Raw genomic sequence first — 17,905 nt, 5'->3', positions numbered from 1 at the left:
TTATTTTTATCAAATACAGTTCTTTCTTTCTTTCTTACTATTAATAAAGGACTGATCACACGTTTTTGTATAGTCTGAGTGGAAGCAATTCAACACAGTATGTATTGAATTGTAATTCATTTAAATTACATTTTTGTAGACACATAAAATATGTATGTATAATACGATATAACTGAGCTTATATTCAAAGTGTTTTGTTTATTAAAAGATACAGTTTATATAAAAACTTTATTGACGTCAATTAAATTATGGCAAATAACTATGAAAGTCCGTTATACTCTATAGTAAAAAATACTACCCCCTTACTAAAAATAATATATTTATAGTGTTTACTGAAAGTATATATTATATACAGTGAATAACTATTAGTCTACGCGACAAGTGGAAAATGGTACAATTAAAATTAGAGGTACAGCCCTACTAGACAAGTGGCAAGCGATTATCGTAAACGCTAACAAAATGTATGCGATTTGACATAAGCCATCGCTCCGCTAGCGAATACTAATGTCAAATCCCATATACATTTTGTGCGTTGGAGTTAGCGTTTATAATAATCGCTTGACGCTTGTCTAGCTCCTCTGCTCTTAAAATTATGATATTCGATTCGGAATGACGTCTAAAAAAATTTGCCAAAAGCTTGTATTTGCACATAAAAAATTGCAAAAGTTATGAACAATTGAAGGTGAAAAAAATGGCATTTCGTTTTTTAGCAATATTTCATAAACTATTAATATTTAAGAAATTTCAAAAAAAGATTCTGAAAGAAGAGACTCTCGGAATATTCTACTTATTTATATAAGTAAGTTTATACCATTTTGTACCATTTTCAACTTGTCGAGTATACTATACAGAATATCTGCTTGTCTTTGTTAAGCACATTGGGAAACTTACGTGAAAAATAAAGACAGCGGATCCTGAATACTAATACCAGCTAATACACTGCGTAAATATTATTAGTAAACGAGACTCGTTTATAATAGACTTTATTTCAGTTTAAATATTGTCATATTTCAAGTATTTGTTCGCAGCAGCAATAATTTTCTTCGCATGCGCGTACCACACGGGATCTTCTACTATCTCAGCTACTTCTTTCCAATTTGCGTTAGCGAACTTATGTAGAGTGTCCGCTGAAAGAAAGATTGGATTTATGTTACTCAAAATAATGTTAATATTTCCAATGGAAGTAACATTTACATTAATCGTGATTCGTAGCCAAAACCTTTTTTCAATTTAAAAACAAGTAACAACCTTCTGAATTCTCGAAATTTCTTCTAAATCATAATATAGCTAGTTTTCAGATTAACAATTTCTTTTTCATAGGCAACCATCCTAACAGTGTTCAGCCCAAGTTCCTCAGCTAATATACGGTGAGGCCGATCAAAACTGACCGGACATGTACTCACGAACGACATAAAACGAGTCCGACTAGGTCGACCTGCGATCAATCCGATCTGACAAATCGGCCTCCATATTACAACACCTCGTAAATTTTTAGTTACTTACATAGATCCTTTTGGCCATTGAATAGATTTGTGTAAGAAAAAACTAAAGGTCCAGTGGCTGTTGCGTCTAATTTGTAAGTGTTGATATGCCAGTGTTTGGTGCCGTCAGCCTTCTCGACTATGCTCATTCCACAGTCAACGCGTAGCTTGTAGCCATCTGTAAAAAAAGAGATTATAGTTCAAACTAAGGCCGGTATAAATAGTCAGTGCTCAAGATACATCTCAGTCTCAAGACACGGTTCAGGCTCTGTGATTAGTTGGCTGTTAAAATTTGGACCAATCACAGAGCCGAACCGCGTCTTGAGACCGGGTCGCATCTTAAGTACTGACTATTTATACCGGCATAAGAAGGCTTTTGCATCCGTTGTGGATTATTTGTGTCTAGTCCGAAGAAATGAGCAGGTGTTTTTCTTCGCCGTACGAGCGTCCGTATTGATCATTGCGATCTGAAAATGTCTCATTGATATACACCTTTACCCGGGATCAATTCACCCTTTCGAGTGCAAACCAAATGTTAACCCACAGGGAAGGCCACGGACTCTCTTCTTGGTTACAACTTACATCGTATTAACTCGTATGCAGTCATTACGTCATTAAAAATTTTGAGGCATCCTGATATTAGGGCCGAAACACATAACCGCGTTGCCGAGCCGCTGAAATCGGCAGCTTGCGTTGCGGCGTCGCGGGGCGTTCGCGTCGCGAAAAACAGCAGCAATTATGGCAACCAACCAGTACCTCGTGATATTTCACTGTGAATGGACGTGTCTCTGGCATGGTCCATGGATCGTCGAAAGAAATATATTGCTTATATTTTGTAGTCATCGATCATGACTTTGGCCGACTAGCCGATTAGTCGGTTGCAAAAAACCGAAGTAATTTCAATAATAGTAAATTAATAAAAAGCTAGATAGTTGGCGACTACATAAGTGGCCGACCGACTAGTCGGCTCATCTCTACTTATTTGTAACATTACTCGGTTTTAAACAATAATCACAGAAGATACTGGATTGCGGCGCTGCGCCACGCCACTGCCGATGCAGCAACGCGGTTATCTGTTTCGGCGTAGGTTTCGGCCCTTCCCTACGGAGATTCCGTAATTTACCGTATTTAAGAGGATACACCAGGGGCTAGAGAAATAAAAAAAAGTACGTATAACATCTATAGCTGTCTCCCTTACCTCAAGCCTATACCGCAGAAAACGATAGAGACAACTGCAGAAAATCAACGATTCGTTGTCCCCTGATTCCTTCTCTAAAACTTAATCGATTTAAGTACTTTTTTCACTAAAAATTAAAGAAAGGCTTGAGCTGTGTTCCTATGTTTTACTTTTTTGTATAATCTAGCCAAATCTGTTTTCTAGACGTTTGAATACAGCGGATAATCTGGCCATTTTTTTGGGGTTTTTGAACGTTCATATCTTATTTAATAATTAAATTATGAAAAAAAGGAAAACATAGGGACATTGTATTAGTGGCCGTGGATATTCAGTAAAAATTATAACTTAACTAGCATTATCCAGGGAGGAAACAGGGGACAGCGTTTGTATGGAAAAAAGGGCGGTGTGTGTATGGAAAAATTTAAAACGGGGAAAGGAATATCAACATTCCTTTCCCGTTTTAAATTTTCTAATTTTGTTTATTATACTCATGATATCAACTTTCAAAGTAAAACCAATTTATCAAAATTCAAGCATACATTCAGCATCTCTTTAGGATTTACAAATTACTTTTCACCACTTCAAGATAAAGTGCCGAATAGGCTATTAACAGCTTTTTGACAGAATCTCCATACTTTGTATATCAAGTTAAGTGGTGGATACACTATCCGGCACTTATCAGGAAGTGGTGATAAGTGCCGGATAGCCCTTAGCCTTCTACTCACTTGCCGCGTCGAGCAGTGGCAGCAAGAGTGACATTAACACTATGACTGACTTCCCAACAGCGGGGCTAAAATAGTCGTATAGCAATTCCTCTCAATCAATTCACAAAATGAATTGTCAAAACTGTCAAAGTCACGAATGTCAAATTTAGACCGATTCAATTGGTCTAAATTCGTACGAACTTGACATGTGAGTTTGACCAATTCAATTGGTTTACATTCGTACTAATTTGACATTCGTGACTTTGACAGTTTTGACAATTAATTTTGTGAATTGATTGAGAGGAATTGCTATACGCCCATTTTAGCCCGGCAGGGCTGAATATAAACGCATTAGAAATTAGCATATTGCATTTGAATTACACCAATTAGAATGTAAAGTGATGTTTGGTGTGTGGATGACATTATCATGGAGTCGTGGATACGAAGCATTTCCCACCCGAAATTACCCCACATAACATAATTCAGAAAGAAACAGCTGTGTCTCAACTTTCAAGAGACATTTTACAAAGTCGTAAGTATTGATTATGTCCGTCTGTGTGTGTAGTCTGTACTCTGTAAAATATATAAAATAAAAATAAATAAACATTTATTTCACCCAATAGGACACACACTACAATAATTTACATCAACGATTAGAAATACAAACATCAAAACATAACAATCATAACAATTCAAACAATAAGTGTTGTAACACGAATAAAACAGAACACAATGTAAGTAACTATTTGTCATGTATACCATCAATAATAATTATTCATCATCAATTGACTTAATAAGACAAAAAACTAGCCGCTTATTTTCCTGTTTACCAATTGAAATTCATATTAATAATTATTATTTGTATTCAAATAAGTATTTGAAAGAAACCCTATTTACATATCTACAGCAACAGTTTTTATATTACAAAAATGTTGAATATTTCGTCTTTTATTTTTATTAGCATTTAAACATTATTATAATTTATAATGCAGAATATAGATTATAGCTATTAAAATATTTCGTAGTTAAAACTACTAGCTGTGTCTTGGTGGTTCATAACTTGGTGGTTGTGGGTTTGAGTCCCTTGTTAAAAAATAAAAATCGGCCAAGTTCGAATTGGACTCGCGCACGAAGGGTTCCGTATCATTATAGAGCAAAAATAGTAAAAATTGTGTTTTTTGTATGGGAGCCCCCCTTAATTATTTATTTTATTTAAATTTTATTATTAATTGTTAAATTATAAATACAGTTGAGTATTTTGTGTACATTTCAAATGCCTACCTGTGTTACTGAGCAAAAAATGATTGAAAAATTACGTTTGATGTATGGGAGCCCCCCCTTAAATATTTAATTTATTTTGTTTTTAGTATTTGTTGTTATAGCTGTAACAGAAATACATAATCTGTGAAAACTTCAACTCTCTAGCTATTACCGTTCTTGAGTTATAGCCTGGAGACAGACGGACAGAATAGGGTTCCGTTTTTACCATTTGGGTACGGTACCCTAAAAATACGTGTCGCATTCGGGGACTGCCGCTGTAAAGCTATTGCATAACATTTTTTATCAACTTATGAAATTTCAAATTATTATAATTCGCATACGTCTAGTGCTCGGGGGGTGTTAGGTTTTTTCGTTACGGAATTTCTTGATTCGATCATCGCGCTCAAAGCCCGCGATAAAATTACTTTAATTTAAAAAAGATTTTGCAAGTTTGTTCAGGACGATCAGGCTGATCACCTGATTGTCTGATAAAGAAAGTTGATTCATGTGTCGGATGAGCACTTAAAAGTTCGATACAGTGCCTGATGTCTCGCCAGACGTGCTGTAAGATAATATTATCTGTGTACTTATGTACTGGGAATATACCACACTATAAAATCCACAAACTTATAATGCACAGTAAGTATATAAATAAGTCTATGATAAAATCACCACCAATACAACCACCTTTCCTTGCTTTTGACGAAACCGAAACGAACGAAAACGAAAGGAAAACACACTATAAATTACGCGAAGAGCCGAAATTACGCGGCGGAATTTTAAAATTCTCAGATGTAATGTGTGCGTTAACGCTTTGGAGTTAAGGATGGATATGCTATGTTCGGTTTTGAAAAACATTACCACCGAATCGCTGCCGAACTTTACGCTCGACTCGGCGAAATTCCGGTATAGTGTGTCGTTCATCGCGTTCCGTCCGTATTTTGTATGCGTTTGAAACGCGGCGTAAACGCGGCGGAATTTACGCCGGCGTAATTCAGCCTGTGTGTTTAGAAACTATGACTCAATTTACATACGCGCGGAATGAAAGCGTCATGAGGACATCCCATTGCTTTGTCTGTGTCTTTTACTTGACTAGTTCGCGCCACTTCCCGCGGATTCCACACTCCACAGACGACACTGGCATACTATTATCGGGAATTCTGCAGAAGACGCGCGTTCAATTTTTGGGCTCGTAATTAATTTGTATGTTATAGTGTTAATATAAACTTCATTATGCTTTGTAATAATATTTATAGTTTCGTTGCAAAAATTCGCTTTCCAATTGCTAAGTTTTGCTCGATAGTTTACTCCAAATCGAGTAATAATTAGTGTGTGGACCGCAAAACTCACAGCTCGAAGGCTCGCATCGAACTGGCTTCATGGAATGAAATATTATATCGATTTAGAGTAAAACTATCGAGCAATGCTGAATGTGTGGACGAAATCCCGAGCCGCGGGTTTTGCTCGACTTTATTGCTCGATCGAGCAAAACCGTATGTGAGTACTTAGCATAAGAGAGTGAAGTACTAATATTTATAAATATCATTTAAAAAGCTAGAGTAACTTACTTGTCTGTATTTGATAATCTCCCTTCCCTTCGATGGGCAAGACAATAAGCCTGCCGGTGATTTCATACTTCCCGTCTATTTTGATTGGTGCACACTCGTAGTCAAAACTCATGGTTGAGGATTTTGCATCCCAACTGAAAACGAAAAGTCGTTGGTTAAAGCTAAATCGCGGATTAGAGTTTATTTTAAATTGTGGAACTAAATTGCCATTAAAATATTATAGATTTCAATTAACATTATTTGGTCGTCTATATTTTAATCACCATTATAATTTAGTCGTCCATAATCTAAATGCTAAGCTAAATATTAACATGCTAGATTTCTTTGTTTGTTATATTTTGGCAGTGACTGCCCAAAAGTTAGGTTTCGGTTTTGACCTTATTTTCCTGTTCTGAGGTTTTGACTGAAACGTTCGGACATACTTAAAGCCAACCACGGAAATGGATAAAGAATACCTCTACTGAGATTTTTTTTTTATTTCTTTCTGAATTTTGTGTGTACGAAGTTCAGGGCGTATAATTTATGCTACTAGGTTTTTACCTTAAATTGCTGATTTTGCAAGTGTCCATACCAGTGTATGTAGAGTTATAATATTTATATTCCAGCACCGAAAGGTTTCCTTCAATATAATCCTGGAATAAGGGTTCATGGGGCTCTATGTTTCTTTCTGGATCTCCTTTCATAATGATCTGGTAAACTGCGTTCGCCTTCTTCTCCATACAAGCGATATCGTTTGGTCCACATGTTGGTAGAGTATTGCCTGAAATCAAAGACATAACAGTATTAACTAAATATCTCTTTAATAAAAGCAACTCCTGCTATGACTTTTACTAAACTTGGCTTTGCTTAAACAGAGTGTAACAAAACTAAGTGATAAATGGGCAAGCGCCCCAGTGTCATGAGATTTCCCATATAAAAGTGAAAAAAATAAATTGCTCTTTCAGCGTTGCTATTTTTACAGTAAACTCTATACACGGGACTTATACATTCACGTCCACCTAAGATTTTTATTTTTAACCAGTAAAAAAAAGAGCACTTACTCGAATATACATCCGATATTGTTGAAACAAAATACACGAGGGAACATAAAAATAAACGCAACATCTTTACGTCTATCCTCTGCGACAAGCACTATAGACTATGTCACTCAAAGACATGTAGCCAGTACCATAGTATAAATGCCAGTACTAAGGATATTAAGTCCGGTGCGTTTTTATAATTGCAACAAAAACGCGCAACATTTAAAAGTTTTTTTGCTCATTACAGTATTAATGCAAAGTACTTACGATATTTTACGTCCTCTATATTGATTCATCATCATCAATCATAAACATTTTTGTATATTTTCGAATATACTTATTGGTACGAACAATAACAATATAATGGTATATTATCTGTAATTTACTTACGGATTTTGTCGCGAGCACTTTTCTCAGGGCCTGTTTCACCACTTACTGATAAGTGCTGGATAGGCTATCCAGCACCTAACAGATAGAGTATTGAGAATCTGTCAAAAAAGTTGTGGATAGCCTATCCGGTAATTTATCAGGAAGAGATGAAACAGGCCCCTTAGTCTTATATTTTTACAGTGGCCGTGATCACACCGGTGGATTGACTCAGTCCACCGGTGTGATCACCGCCACAGAAAAACTTCACCTCAGTTCAGAGGTGAAGCTGAAATTTTTAAAACTACCAGAAGATTTATCAATTAATGTTTTTGTTCTGTTGTAACTAACACGATATGAAATTGGGATATTTTCGCAAATGTTTCATTGTATATACAATTTAAGCACGTACGAAATATTCTATCCCTGAAATTTAAATAGACTTGTAGTGTGTGTATCGCCTCCCTCCTATATAAGTTAATGTTATTAGTTATTAAGTCAGTTATTAAACATATTTCGCAGAGACCACTCTCTTTCAATCAGTCTCCCCTAAGCCGCACATTGCAGACTGTCTGTTCTTTTATTTTTTATTATTGCCATGCTAATGGGGATTGTCCATTTTTTTTTAATTTTGCTCATTACAAAAACATTTCGAGGAATAAGGTCAGTGATCGTTTTTGTGTATATAAACAAAAAATACCTATTAGTTACTTATATTTTTGAACAAACATGTTTAACCTTTGTTTGACCTTCAATGGCGTTAAATTAGCAATAAATTCGACCAACATTACGTTTTGAACTTTTGGTAAGCTTCTCGTATCAGCTTTCACATAATGAGACGAACCAGCCATTATAAATAAGATTGAAAGCAAATTTAAAACATACTGCAGAGGTCAATTAGCCGCCGATGATGACGTCAGAGCGAAACTTTAAAAATTTATTGAGAAAAAACTAGCCAATAAATTTCAAAATTATTTAATTTATATTCTGAAAATACCCTGTTTTAAAGGAAAAAAAAATTAAAAAGTACATGTGATTTTTTTGGACAATGCCCATTCTGCTCGTGAGTGTACAGAACTTTCTTTATTTTGACTATAACATTGGGCTGTCTTTACTCTCATGGGTTCATTTGATTCTCGGGATAACTTTGTCCACTTAAAATATACCTTAGATATATAATTCCGGCTTAGAACCGGTTTATTGTTTTTATCACAGGCAATTAAGATTACAATCAATGCATTTGCTGGTTTAAAATTTTACGAGGAATAATTTAGTACAGGACACTTAAGTTAGACGGAAAAATAAATTAAATAATGAATTTGCTTGAGCTTATCGTACATTTATCTCTGCAATAAAATTGTCTATGTTTATGTCCAAACAAATAATAAAATGATATTACTAAAATACATATTACCCTTGCATAAAATTGGAACTGGCTGACGCGTTACTTATTATATAAGTTAAATTACATACAATATATTTTGCCTTGTTAAAAGTAGGTATGTAACATTTAAGGTCTCAGCCTCGAAATGTTACGACCCTACGTTTATTTAAATTTATTACGATATAAAAAGTTTAACATAATAATAACTATAATACATAATATTTTTTGGCTTGCCCAGCCAGATGAACAAAAGTTTGCAGTGCGCGCTACTCTTAATAGTACGGTTAGGGTGAAGCCAAACGAGCGTAATTTGTGAGATAAGAGTCGGACTGTTGGACTGCCACAGGGGAGAGCCATGCTTCGGCACGAATGGGCCGGCTCGACCGGAGAAATACCACGTTCTCACAGAAAACCGTCGTGAAACAGCGCTTGCGCTGTGTTTCGCCGAGTGAGTGAGTTTACCGGAGGCCCAATCCCCTACCCTATTCCCTTTCCTACCCTCCCCTATTCTCTTCCCTTCCCTCTCCTATTACCCTATTCCCTCTTAAAAGGCCGGCAACGCACTTGCAGCTCTTCTGATGCTGGGAGTGTCCATGGGCGACGGATGTTGCTTTCCATCAGGTGACCCGTTTGCTCGTTTGCCCCCCTTTCATTTAGTTAACGTCAAAACGAGCTTAGTTTTGTGAGGTTGTGAGTCAGGGAATTTCCGTCGCAGAAATTTGTTGGGCTGCCAGACGAGTGCATTTTGTTCAGTTGCTGTCCAACGTTTATACCAGGTGTTTGTGTCGTGCAATGGAACCGTTGAAAATTTTGTGCATTTACGAAGCATGGGTAAATCCACTTAATATGGATACTAGCTGCTGCCCGCGACTTCGTCCGCGTTAGCATAGTAGATCACTTCCCAAGTATTATTTTTCAAAAATATTCAATGTACAGAATTTACTTTTCTACCATTTTATTATATGTATAGATGACTTATCAAATGACACTCGAAAACCGTATGCGTTTAGTTTTTAACTTTGTTCTTAAAAAAGGAGAAATTTAACGCCGAAACTCAACTCAGTTGTTTGGGGGGGCACAGCCCCTGTTAACTGTGTCATGAGTTTGCCTTAGCTTAAGGAATAGCAATTATCTAGACATGCGATAGCGTGTCAAGCCAAGTTCAAGTATAACAGTACTGACTATCAGCATCGTGTATAATCACGAACCATTTGGAACCACTTTTGACCCCCTCATAATTATTTAAAAACTACTTAATCAGTCTCGAGTTGTAATAATTTACTATTGTTTATTCAACAAATGCACTTATCAATATAAAAAGTACCCAGTAGCCGATTCTCAGACCTACTGAATATGCATGTAAAATTTGGTAAACTAACATTGTGACACGAGAATTTTATATATATGAAGATAAATCAAACTTATTAAGGGGGCGACTAACCCTAAAGTTTTGATTTTATAATTCATTTTTATACTTGAAATTAAGCCCCGAATTTTCTAATTCTTTGAACGCACGTCGTTTAGGAAAAAAACTTTTGACAAGAAATGTATAAACAATGTTAATAAAAATCAATGCAATTCCTTTTATGATAACTTTGACATTAATTTTAATTTCAATTTATTTTATTGAAAAAGTTAAAAATTTTCTCCGCAAATTTTTTTCGATAATAAATAGAAAAATCTATACAAATATAGCAACAAAGTGTAAAACACACTCTCTTCAGCACTATTATTACCATCGTCAGTAATTCACAGCAGCCAGAGCAGGCAAAACCGTGAGTACTGAGTATCGACTCGAGATAATATCCTCTGAATACTCGAACTCGTACAAGTGTTGCAAAATAGTATGTAAAAATATAAACAATCTGAGAAGCCTTCTTCCGTTCCACACCTTCTGACCAGCCTGTCGAGGGAAGACGCAGCATAATTTTCGCACTTTTAAAGATATTATCTATCCCGATCAATTTGTCAATAAGTAATAAAAAAAGATGTAGTCATTGATCTAAGAGACGCAAACAGCGGGTAGACTGCTCTGGCATCAGCATCGGAACCGGCAGCAACTCTCCATATATAGTTCACGCCATAGAAGTATTTGATATCGTTGGTTCCCGCATCCAAGAAACAAGAAGCAGAGGAAAAAGTATTTCTAATATTATTAAGTATTTCTAATATAGTGTATTATTTTTATCTGTTATGAATTCAGGTAGTTAAGTATTTATCCCTTTATTATAAATAACCTTTTTTTTTACTAAGTATATTGTTTAGATTTTAGTTTCTTTTTTCTTTTCTATTACGCGCCCTCTGTAAATTGTTAGCATAGCCCTTTATGAAGCTTATTTTTTTTCTATTTAGTTTAGGTTTTTTTTTTCTATTACGCGCCCCCTGTAAATTGTTTTACTTTAGTAATTTCTTTTATAAGCTTTACATGTCATGTTAACTGCCAAATCTCTGACACCTCCTGGGCCCAAGCTACTCTCCCGATTCGTTTCGGTGGCTTGGGTCTTAGAAGTGTGTCCCGCGTGTCTCTTCCCGTCTTCCTTTCTTCAGCTCACAGCATCCATCCTCTCTTCATTAAAATCATCACCACTTCTTTTGGAAACATAGGCAATGTATCACTAACTGAGGCGATCGATGCTTGGAAACGTGTTTGTCCCAGTGACAGTGACGTTCCTGTCAACCCCAACATCCAAAAGAATTGGGATGAACCCCTAATAAAATTGGCACAGTCAGAGATCCTAAGTTCATCGTCCACTACAGATCGCGCGCGTCACCTGGCGTCCGCTGAGCCGGAATCAGATTATTGGCTCCAGGCATACCCATCATCCAATACCGGAACACTATTAGATAATCATACATTCAACTTATCACTCAGTTTGCGACTAGGAGCCAATATCAGCGAACTCCACCGCTGCCACTGCGGCGCCGCAGTAGACCGCCAGGGTCACCACGGTCTGTCTTGTCGACGCAGCGCCGGCTGCCAGTCCCGCCATGCTTCCTTGAACGACGTGATCCGCAGGGCCCTTGCCTCTGTCAACGTGCCGGCCACTCTCGAGCCGAACGGTATCGCACGTGACGACGGCAAAAGGCCCGACGGAATGACGCTCGTTCCATGGAGCCGCGGGAGGCCTCTTGTTTGGGACGCCACCTGCGTGGATACGCTAGCGGCGTCACATGTGACGGCCACAACAAGGGAAGCGGGAGCTGCGGCGGCACAAGCAGAGACAAACAAAAGAAGAAAATATGAAGCACTGGGGAATGATTACTTTTTTGTACCTTTCGGGGTTGAAACCCTGAGTCCGTGGGACCCTGGTGCCAAACAAATGTTCAGAGAGTTATCCCAGAGACTGGTTGAGAAAACTAACGATCCCAGAGCTGGCGTTTACCTCGGCCAACGTATCAGTCTTGCGATACAGCGAGGTAATGCTGCCAGCCTCTTGGGTACATTGCCCGCAGCCTCTGACTTAGATTTAGTTTTTTATATATAGTCTTTGTTTTATATTTTAGCATTATTTATAGCAATTATTACTTATTATTATAATTATCTTTATTAAAAACATTTCATCAATTTTATTTTTTACAATTATATTTTATTAAAATTTGTATTTTATTAATACTATGCATGTACCAAAATTATTTGTTATTAACTTAATTTTGATTGTTTAATTGAATTTTTCTAAAATTTTGTGCTTATCTAATAGTAATAAGTGATGTAAACACTAGCTATTATTTATTTAATGTTGATTAAAAAATATGTGTTTATATTGTTGATGTGCCTAAATAAATAAATAAATAGCATAGGTCCAAAATTTGATATCACCAATCACCATTCATTACCAAGTACCAACACCAAAATTTTAATTGTACATTTGTAAGGACAGTGGCGTTTAATTACAGTAAACTCACAAATTAATAATATATGGTTGTTTACTATCTCACACTGTTATGTTATATCGAGTCTATTTACTCAGTTTATAGCATTCCTTACAAACGAAACTAATAATCTAATATAAATATAATGTGTACAATAAAGTATAAAATCATATATTTTAATATTTATTCGCAGTCATTTAGCTATTGATGGGTTTTGAGTCTCTTAGAATGGTGAGATGAAGTCGTTGGACGCAGCGATTTCGGTTTCGAAGGTCACGGATCTCAGGTAAAGGTTCAAGTTGTTGAGGATCTTCTTCATGCTGGCGAAGAGGATTGGTTCCTGCAGGACATCACCAACAGCCTTCCAGGTGAGAGGGGTGAATTTGGAGAGGTCTTCGGCTGAAAGTACAACGTTTGTTAGCCTCTTGATTACGCAATTATAGGGATGACAAAAAAATAGTTTGTTAAAAAAAACTAAAAAAAAACACAATTCACCTATTGCATTGTCATTGGCTCCTAATACGTATGCAAAGTTTCGAATTACATAATTGGACTACCAGTAGTATCTTTGAGCACGATTTTATCAATCTCCTGATATTGGTAAAAATGGTGCTCAAAGATTCTGTTAAATACATACAGTCTAAGCTAATAAAAGCGTGTTAATAAAATCGGCCAAGTGCGAGTCGGACTCGTGCACGAAGGGTTCCGCACCGTTATAGAGCAAAAAAAGGCCAAAAATGTGATTTTTGTATGGGAGCCCCCTCAATTTTTTTAAAATATTATTATTAATATTTAAATTACACATATAATTAAGGTCTTTATAAAAATTCCAAGTGCCTACTTGTTGCCGTTATTGATAATAAAAAAATCACGTTTCTTGTATGGGAGCCCCCCTAAGATATTAATTTTATTTTGTTTTTAGTATTTGTTGTTATAGCGGCAACAGATATACACAATATGTGAAAATTTCAGAATTATAGCTATGGCGGTTCTTGAGATACAGCCTGGAGACACACAGACGGACTGACGGACGGACGGACGGACGGACAGACGGACAGACAACGAAGTCTTAGTAATAGGGTCCCGTTTTTACTCTTTGGGTACGGAACACTAAAAATGGAACAAAATATTCTTATGAATTAAAATTTAAAAATATAGCTGTCAGCTAAACGGTTAGTCTGAAAACACGAACTCTATATTGTAGAGTCTTTAGAAGTGCAATGGTTTTTGATATTTTTGTGATCTAATTTACAAACGTTGTAATTAGAATAATGCCATTTGAGGATTAATAATAATCTAAAAAAATATGTATCTGATGCCCTGAGAAATAATAAAGTGTGGTATAACTTACTTTTAAGGTTGGTGAAGACAGCCTTGGTTGGGGTCTTGACTTGAGCCCTGGACACGAAGTTCTTGATGACCAGGCGAATGTTGCGGTCGCTACGGATCTTTTTCGAGAATCTGGCAGCCAGGTTGACCTTGAAAGTTCCTGAAATGAAAATACATTATAATTGGCTTAGGTGATAAGAAATTACTCATGAGAAGATGTCTGTTGAACGCTCTTATCTTAACTTGAGATATAAAAACATACGCAACTTATTTTATCTACTATTTAAGATAATATTTTTAAGTATAACGTACCAAGAGTGAATTCGTAGTCGCCGGTTCCGGCAATGGGACCGCTGAAGATGCGACCTTTGATGTCGAACTTGCCAACAATCTTGGCGTCAGCGGGGCATTCGAGCTGAAGGTTCAGCTTAGAGGAGGCCCAGTTAGTCCTGGAAATACAAATAATCTGGGTGTAAAGTGGAAGTCAATAAGACAAACTATAATAATTATTGTAACGGAGGCACAATATAATAAAAGAAAAACCTGTATTTGCCGCAGCTTAAAAATGTAGTTGCATAAAGCACTACTTGGGGGCGACTAACCCTAAAGTGTCGATTTTATAATTCATTTTTATACTTGAAAACAAGCCCCGAATTATTTCATTTTCTAAAATTAGATACTACATTATATTTCCGAGAATTCGATTTGAGCAAAAACACGATATCTTAAAATTTTCTCGATAGAAAAAAAACACAAAGATGCATCTAATTTTCACGATTTTCCATTATGCCATAACCGTGCTTCAATGCACGGTTAATATTTTAACACATATACTATTATTGAGAGATCGACCTAGCGGAATTTCAAAATGTTGTATATTTATCGAGTTATTGAGAAAAAACTAATCTGGCGATGAATCCGCGTCGTCCTTTTTCACCTAGCATATGAAAGACGGGCGTGAGTGTGAAGAGAGAAGGACGATGTTTTATTTTATGGATTAGTCGCAAATGATATTAAAAAAAATTATACAAAATATTTTTTTTAAAGCATTAGAAACAAACAGTTTAGTATCAACTAATAAAATATATAGATGCATCTAAAATTAAATTAAACCTACTTGACGCTGACGAGCTTGCAGCTCTTGAATCCAGTGATGGTGCTGTTCTCGAGTTTGTAGTCGATGATGGTCAGGTTTCCTTCGACGACGTCGAACTCCAGGGGGTCTACGGAGTCGATGTAAAGAGACTCAGCACCAGCGATGACGACCTCGGTGGCCTTGGTGAAGATTCTGTCGGCGCACTCATTGTCGTTGATCTTGCAGTTTGTGTCCAGGAAAAGGGCTGGAATATTTTCAAAAATGATTTTAGAACTGTTGTACTGTGTATTAACGCTTTTCAAAATATTATTAAACTAAAATGCTAAAAGGGATTCTTCGAGGACGCGCGAGAATTATTTTTGTAATGGTTGTAACTTGTAAGGGTTAAGTTTTATTAAAACCGATATTTGTGGTCCAAGATGGCGGGTCGAAGTTCACAGTCGCAAACTAATGCGTAATTACAGCAAATTATTCGAAACACATGAAAATGTCATATATTGTATTATTACTATTATCTTTGTTAATATTAATAATAATTCGTTCGTTATTCATAAGTTATCACGTATCAGACTTATCACTGCTAAAGATGATCTACTTTCTATTTTTCTAAACTTACTTTTCTAAATCCAAAGAGGGCTTTACTGTTAAAAGGTTTTATTAAAAGTATGAAGTTGTTTGAAAATTTAATCACCATGCACTAAATTGTTAGTTACCAATTTCACATTATATTTTATGTCGAACGTTGTAAATATCAACATCTTAATCCAAGAAAACTTTTCAATATCCTTAAAATCAAAAATAATTAGACCCTTACCTGGATCAGCAACACAGCCGTTTATGAAAAGAAAGGCGGCAACGAAAAATATTTTGGACATCATCTTGTACGACAACCTTCCACCAGGCATCCAATAACTAAATTGAACAAATATTTCCTGATCAATAGATATATTTTGTGCCGCAAATGCACAGAGGCTTCGATGTAACCTTTAAGATGATACACCGGTTTTTTGGTAAAATTGTCACATTGTAGACCAAGAGCCCAATCGTATTATAATTAATAAGTCAGCAAGCTATGATATTAACCCGTAATAATATTACACTGATACAAAAGTGAAAACCTTAATATTTTTTTGTAAAAAGCTGTACAAATGCTTAAAACTTCAATATAATGCAATTTTATTTTACGTTTTGCTCAATGCTCTGAAGTAGAGGAAAAGGAAGAACCCTCTTATACATATAAAATTTATTAAAGAAAAGCAGCGAACATTGTGATGAAATAAATACTATGAAAGCTTTTAGAAAACCGATCCAAAAGCACGCAATGTTTAAATGTCAAAAAGTAGTGTCAACATCTTTGTCAAGAAATATTTTTTATAAATGCTCTCATTCCTTGGCTCTTAGACTACTTTCAGGTGTTCCAAAGCTCCGGGATGAATAATCAATTAATATTTCTTTTTTTCTCTCTTTTTAATTGCTTGCTCTAAATCCAGCCTTTCAACTTTAGCTTTTAAAAGGTGAACTAGAAACATATTTAAATAGTGAATTTATTTCCCCAACATGATATTATTATCATGATTCATAAGGATCATCATTATCAACTGATGTTTTTTATAAGTATTTGGATTTGGTAACTACCAAATCCATTATATAATGTATTGAGATAATGATTAATGAAAAACTAAAATGTAAGAATGTTAAGTAAGAAAACAAAAGAATATTGTAAAAAGACAATGCGATATAATAGCCATGTAAGAAATTAGTAAAAGAAAAATTACATATTAAAAGAAAATAAAAAGAAAAAAATTAAAAAGATACTATATAAATAGAAGATGAAAAACAGCCCTGATCATGTTAGGGGGAGTACTTATAATAAAAAAAAAACTACCAAATCCAAACATAACCGTGATGAAATATGAAAAATTATATACAGTGTGTAACAAAAATAAGTGATAATACTTTAGGGTGTGTACGTGTTCCTTGTAGAGAGTTCACTGTGAAAGTAGCAGCTCTGAAAGATGAATTTTTTTTTCACTTTTGTATAGGCAAGGGCCCGAGCGTCACGAGTTTCCCCATACAAAAGTGAAAAAAATGTTGGTCTTTCAGTGCTGCTACTTTCACAGTGAACTCTCTGCAAGGAACACGTACACACCCTAAAGTATTATCACTTATTTTTGTTAAACCCTGTATAGTAACCATTGATTTTTTTTACAAAACCTATTGAATTTTTTAAATTAGCGTTGATTTAAGGCTTTTATTATTACCGGGTACGACACGACGCAGTAGGGTGTAGACTGTAGTGTGGTTATTCACATCGATCTTATTAATTAATAATATTATTAAATCATCAAGTATGATATCATAATAATAATTTTTACTAATGGCAAAAATTCAAACACTTAATTAATTAGTAATATTAATTACCAGTCTTGACATTTTATGTAAAAAATGAGGTTTCAAAGCTGTTTACGCAAATTGGTCACGAATCAAGATTCCAATAATAAAAGATTACCTGCTGAGGGCCCGAAAAGGTATGACGTTGTTATTGAACATTTTAGTGATAAAGTTATTATCTTACAATCATTACGCTAGTTTAGGCTTTAAATGAGTATAAAATCTGATTATAAAGTTTTTTGATAGTAGTTTATCTATTC

At 35.5% G+C, this 17,905-nt stretch overlaps 1 protein-coding gene across 1 annotated transcript; it reads right to left on the bottom strand.

The window, feature by feature from the left end:
* Window positions 1–781: 781 nt before the first annotated feature.
* On the bottom strand, window positions 782–16,146 carry LOC121733914. The gene is made up of 9 exons (XM_042124315.1): window positions 16,069–16,146; window positions 15,276–15,498; window positions 14,471–14,607; window positions 14,181–14,318; window positions 13,055–13,228; window positions 6,731–6,950; window positions 6,191–6,324; window positions 1,504–1,659; window positions 782–1,127 (listed from the first exon to the last, which is right to left on the bottom strand). The coding sequence occupies exons 1-9, from the start codon at window positions 16,130–16,132 to the stop codon at window positions 994–996; spliced, it is 1,380 nt and encodes a 459-aa protein (XP_041980249.1). The 5' UTR covers window positions 16,133–16,146; the 3' UTR covers window positions 782–993.
* Window positions 16,147–17,905: the final 1,759 nt, after the last annotated feature.

This window comes from Aricia agestis, chromosome 14 (genome assembly GCF_905147365.1).
Source record: "Aricia agestis chromosome 14, ilAriAges1.1, whole genome shotgun sequence".
Lineage (NCBI taxonomy): Eukaryota > Metazoa > Arthropoda > Insecta > Lepidoptera > Lycaenidae > Aricia > Aricia agestis.
This window is presented reverse-complemented; position numbering and strand designations above follow the sequence as displayed.

Coding starts and splice junctions, on each gene's coding strand:
- LOC121733914 (XM_042124315.1), bottom strand. CDS start 16,132: ATGATGTCCAAAATATTTTTCGTTGCCGCCTTTCTTTTCATAAACGGC. Junction 14,319..14,470: donor CGACTACGAATTCACTCTTG/GTACGTTATACT, acceptor TTTTCATTTCAG/GAACTTTCAAGGTCAACCTG. Junction 13,229..14,180: donor TGTCTTCACCAACCTTAAAA/GTAAGTTATACC, acceptor TTGTACTTTCAG/CCGAAGACCTCTCCAAATTC.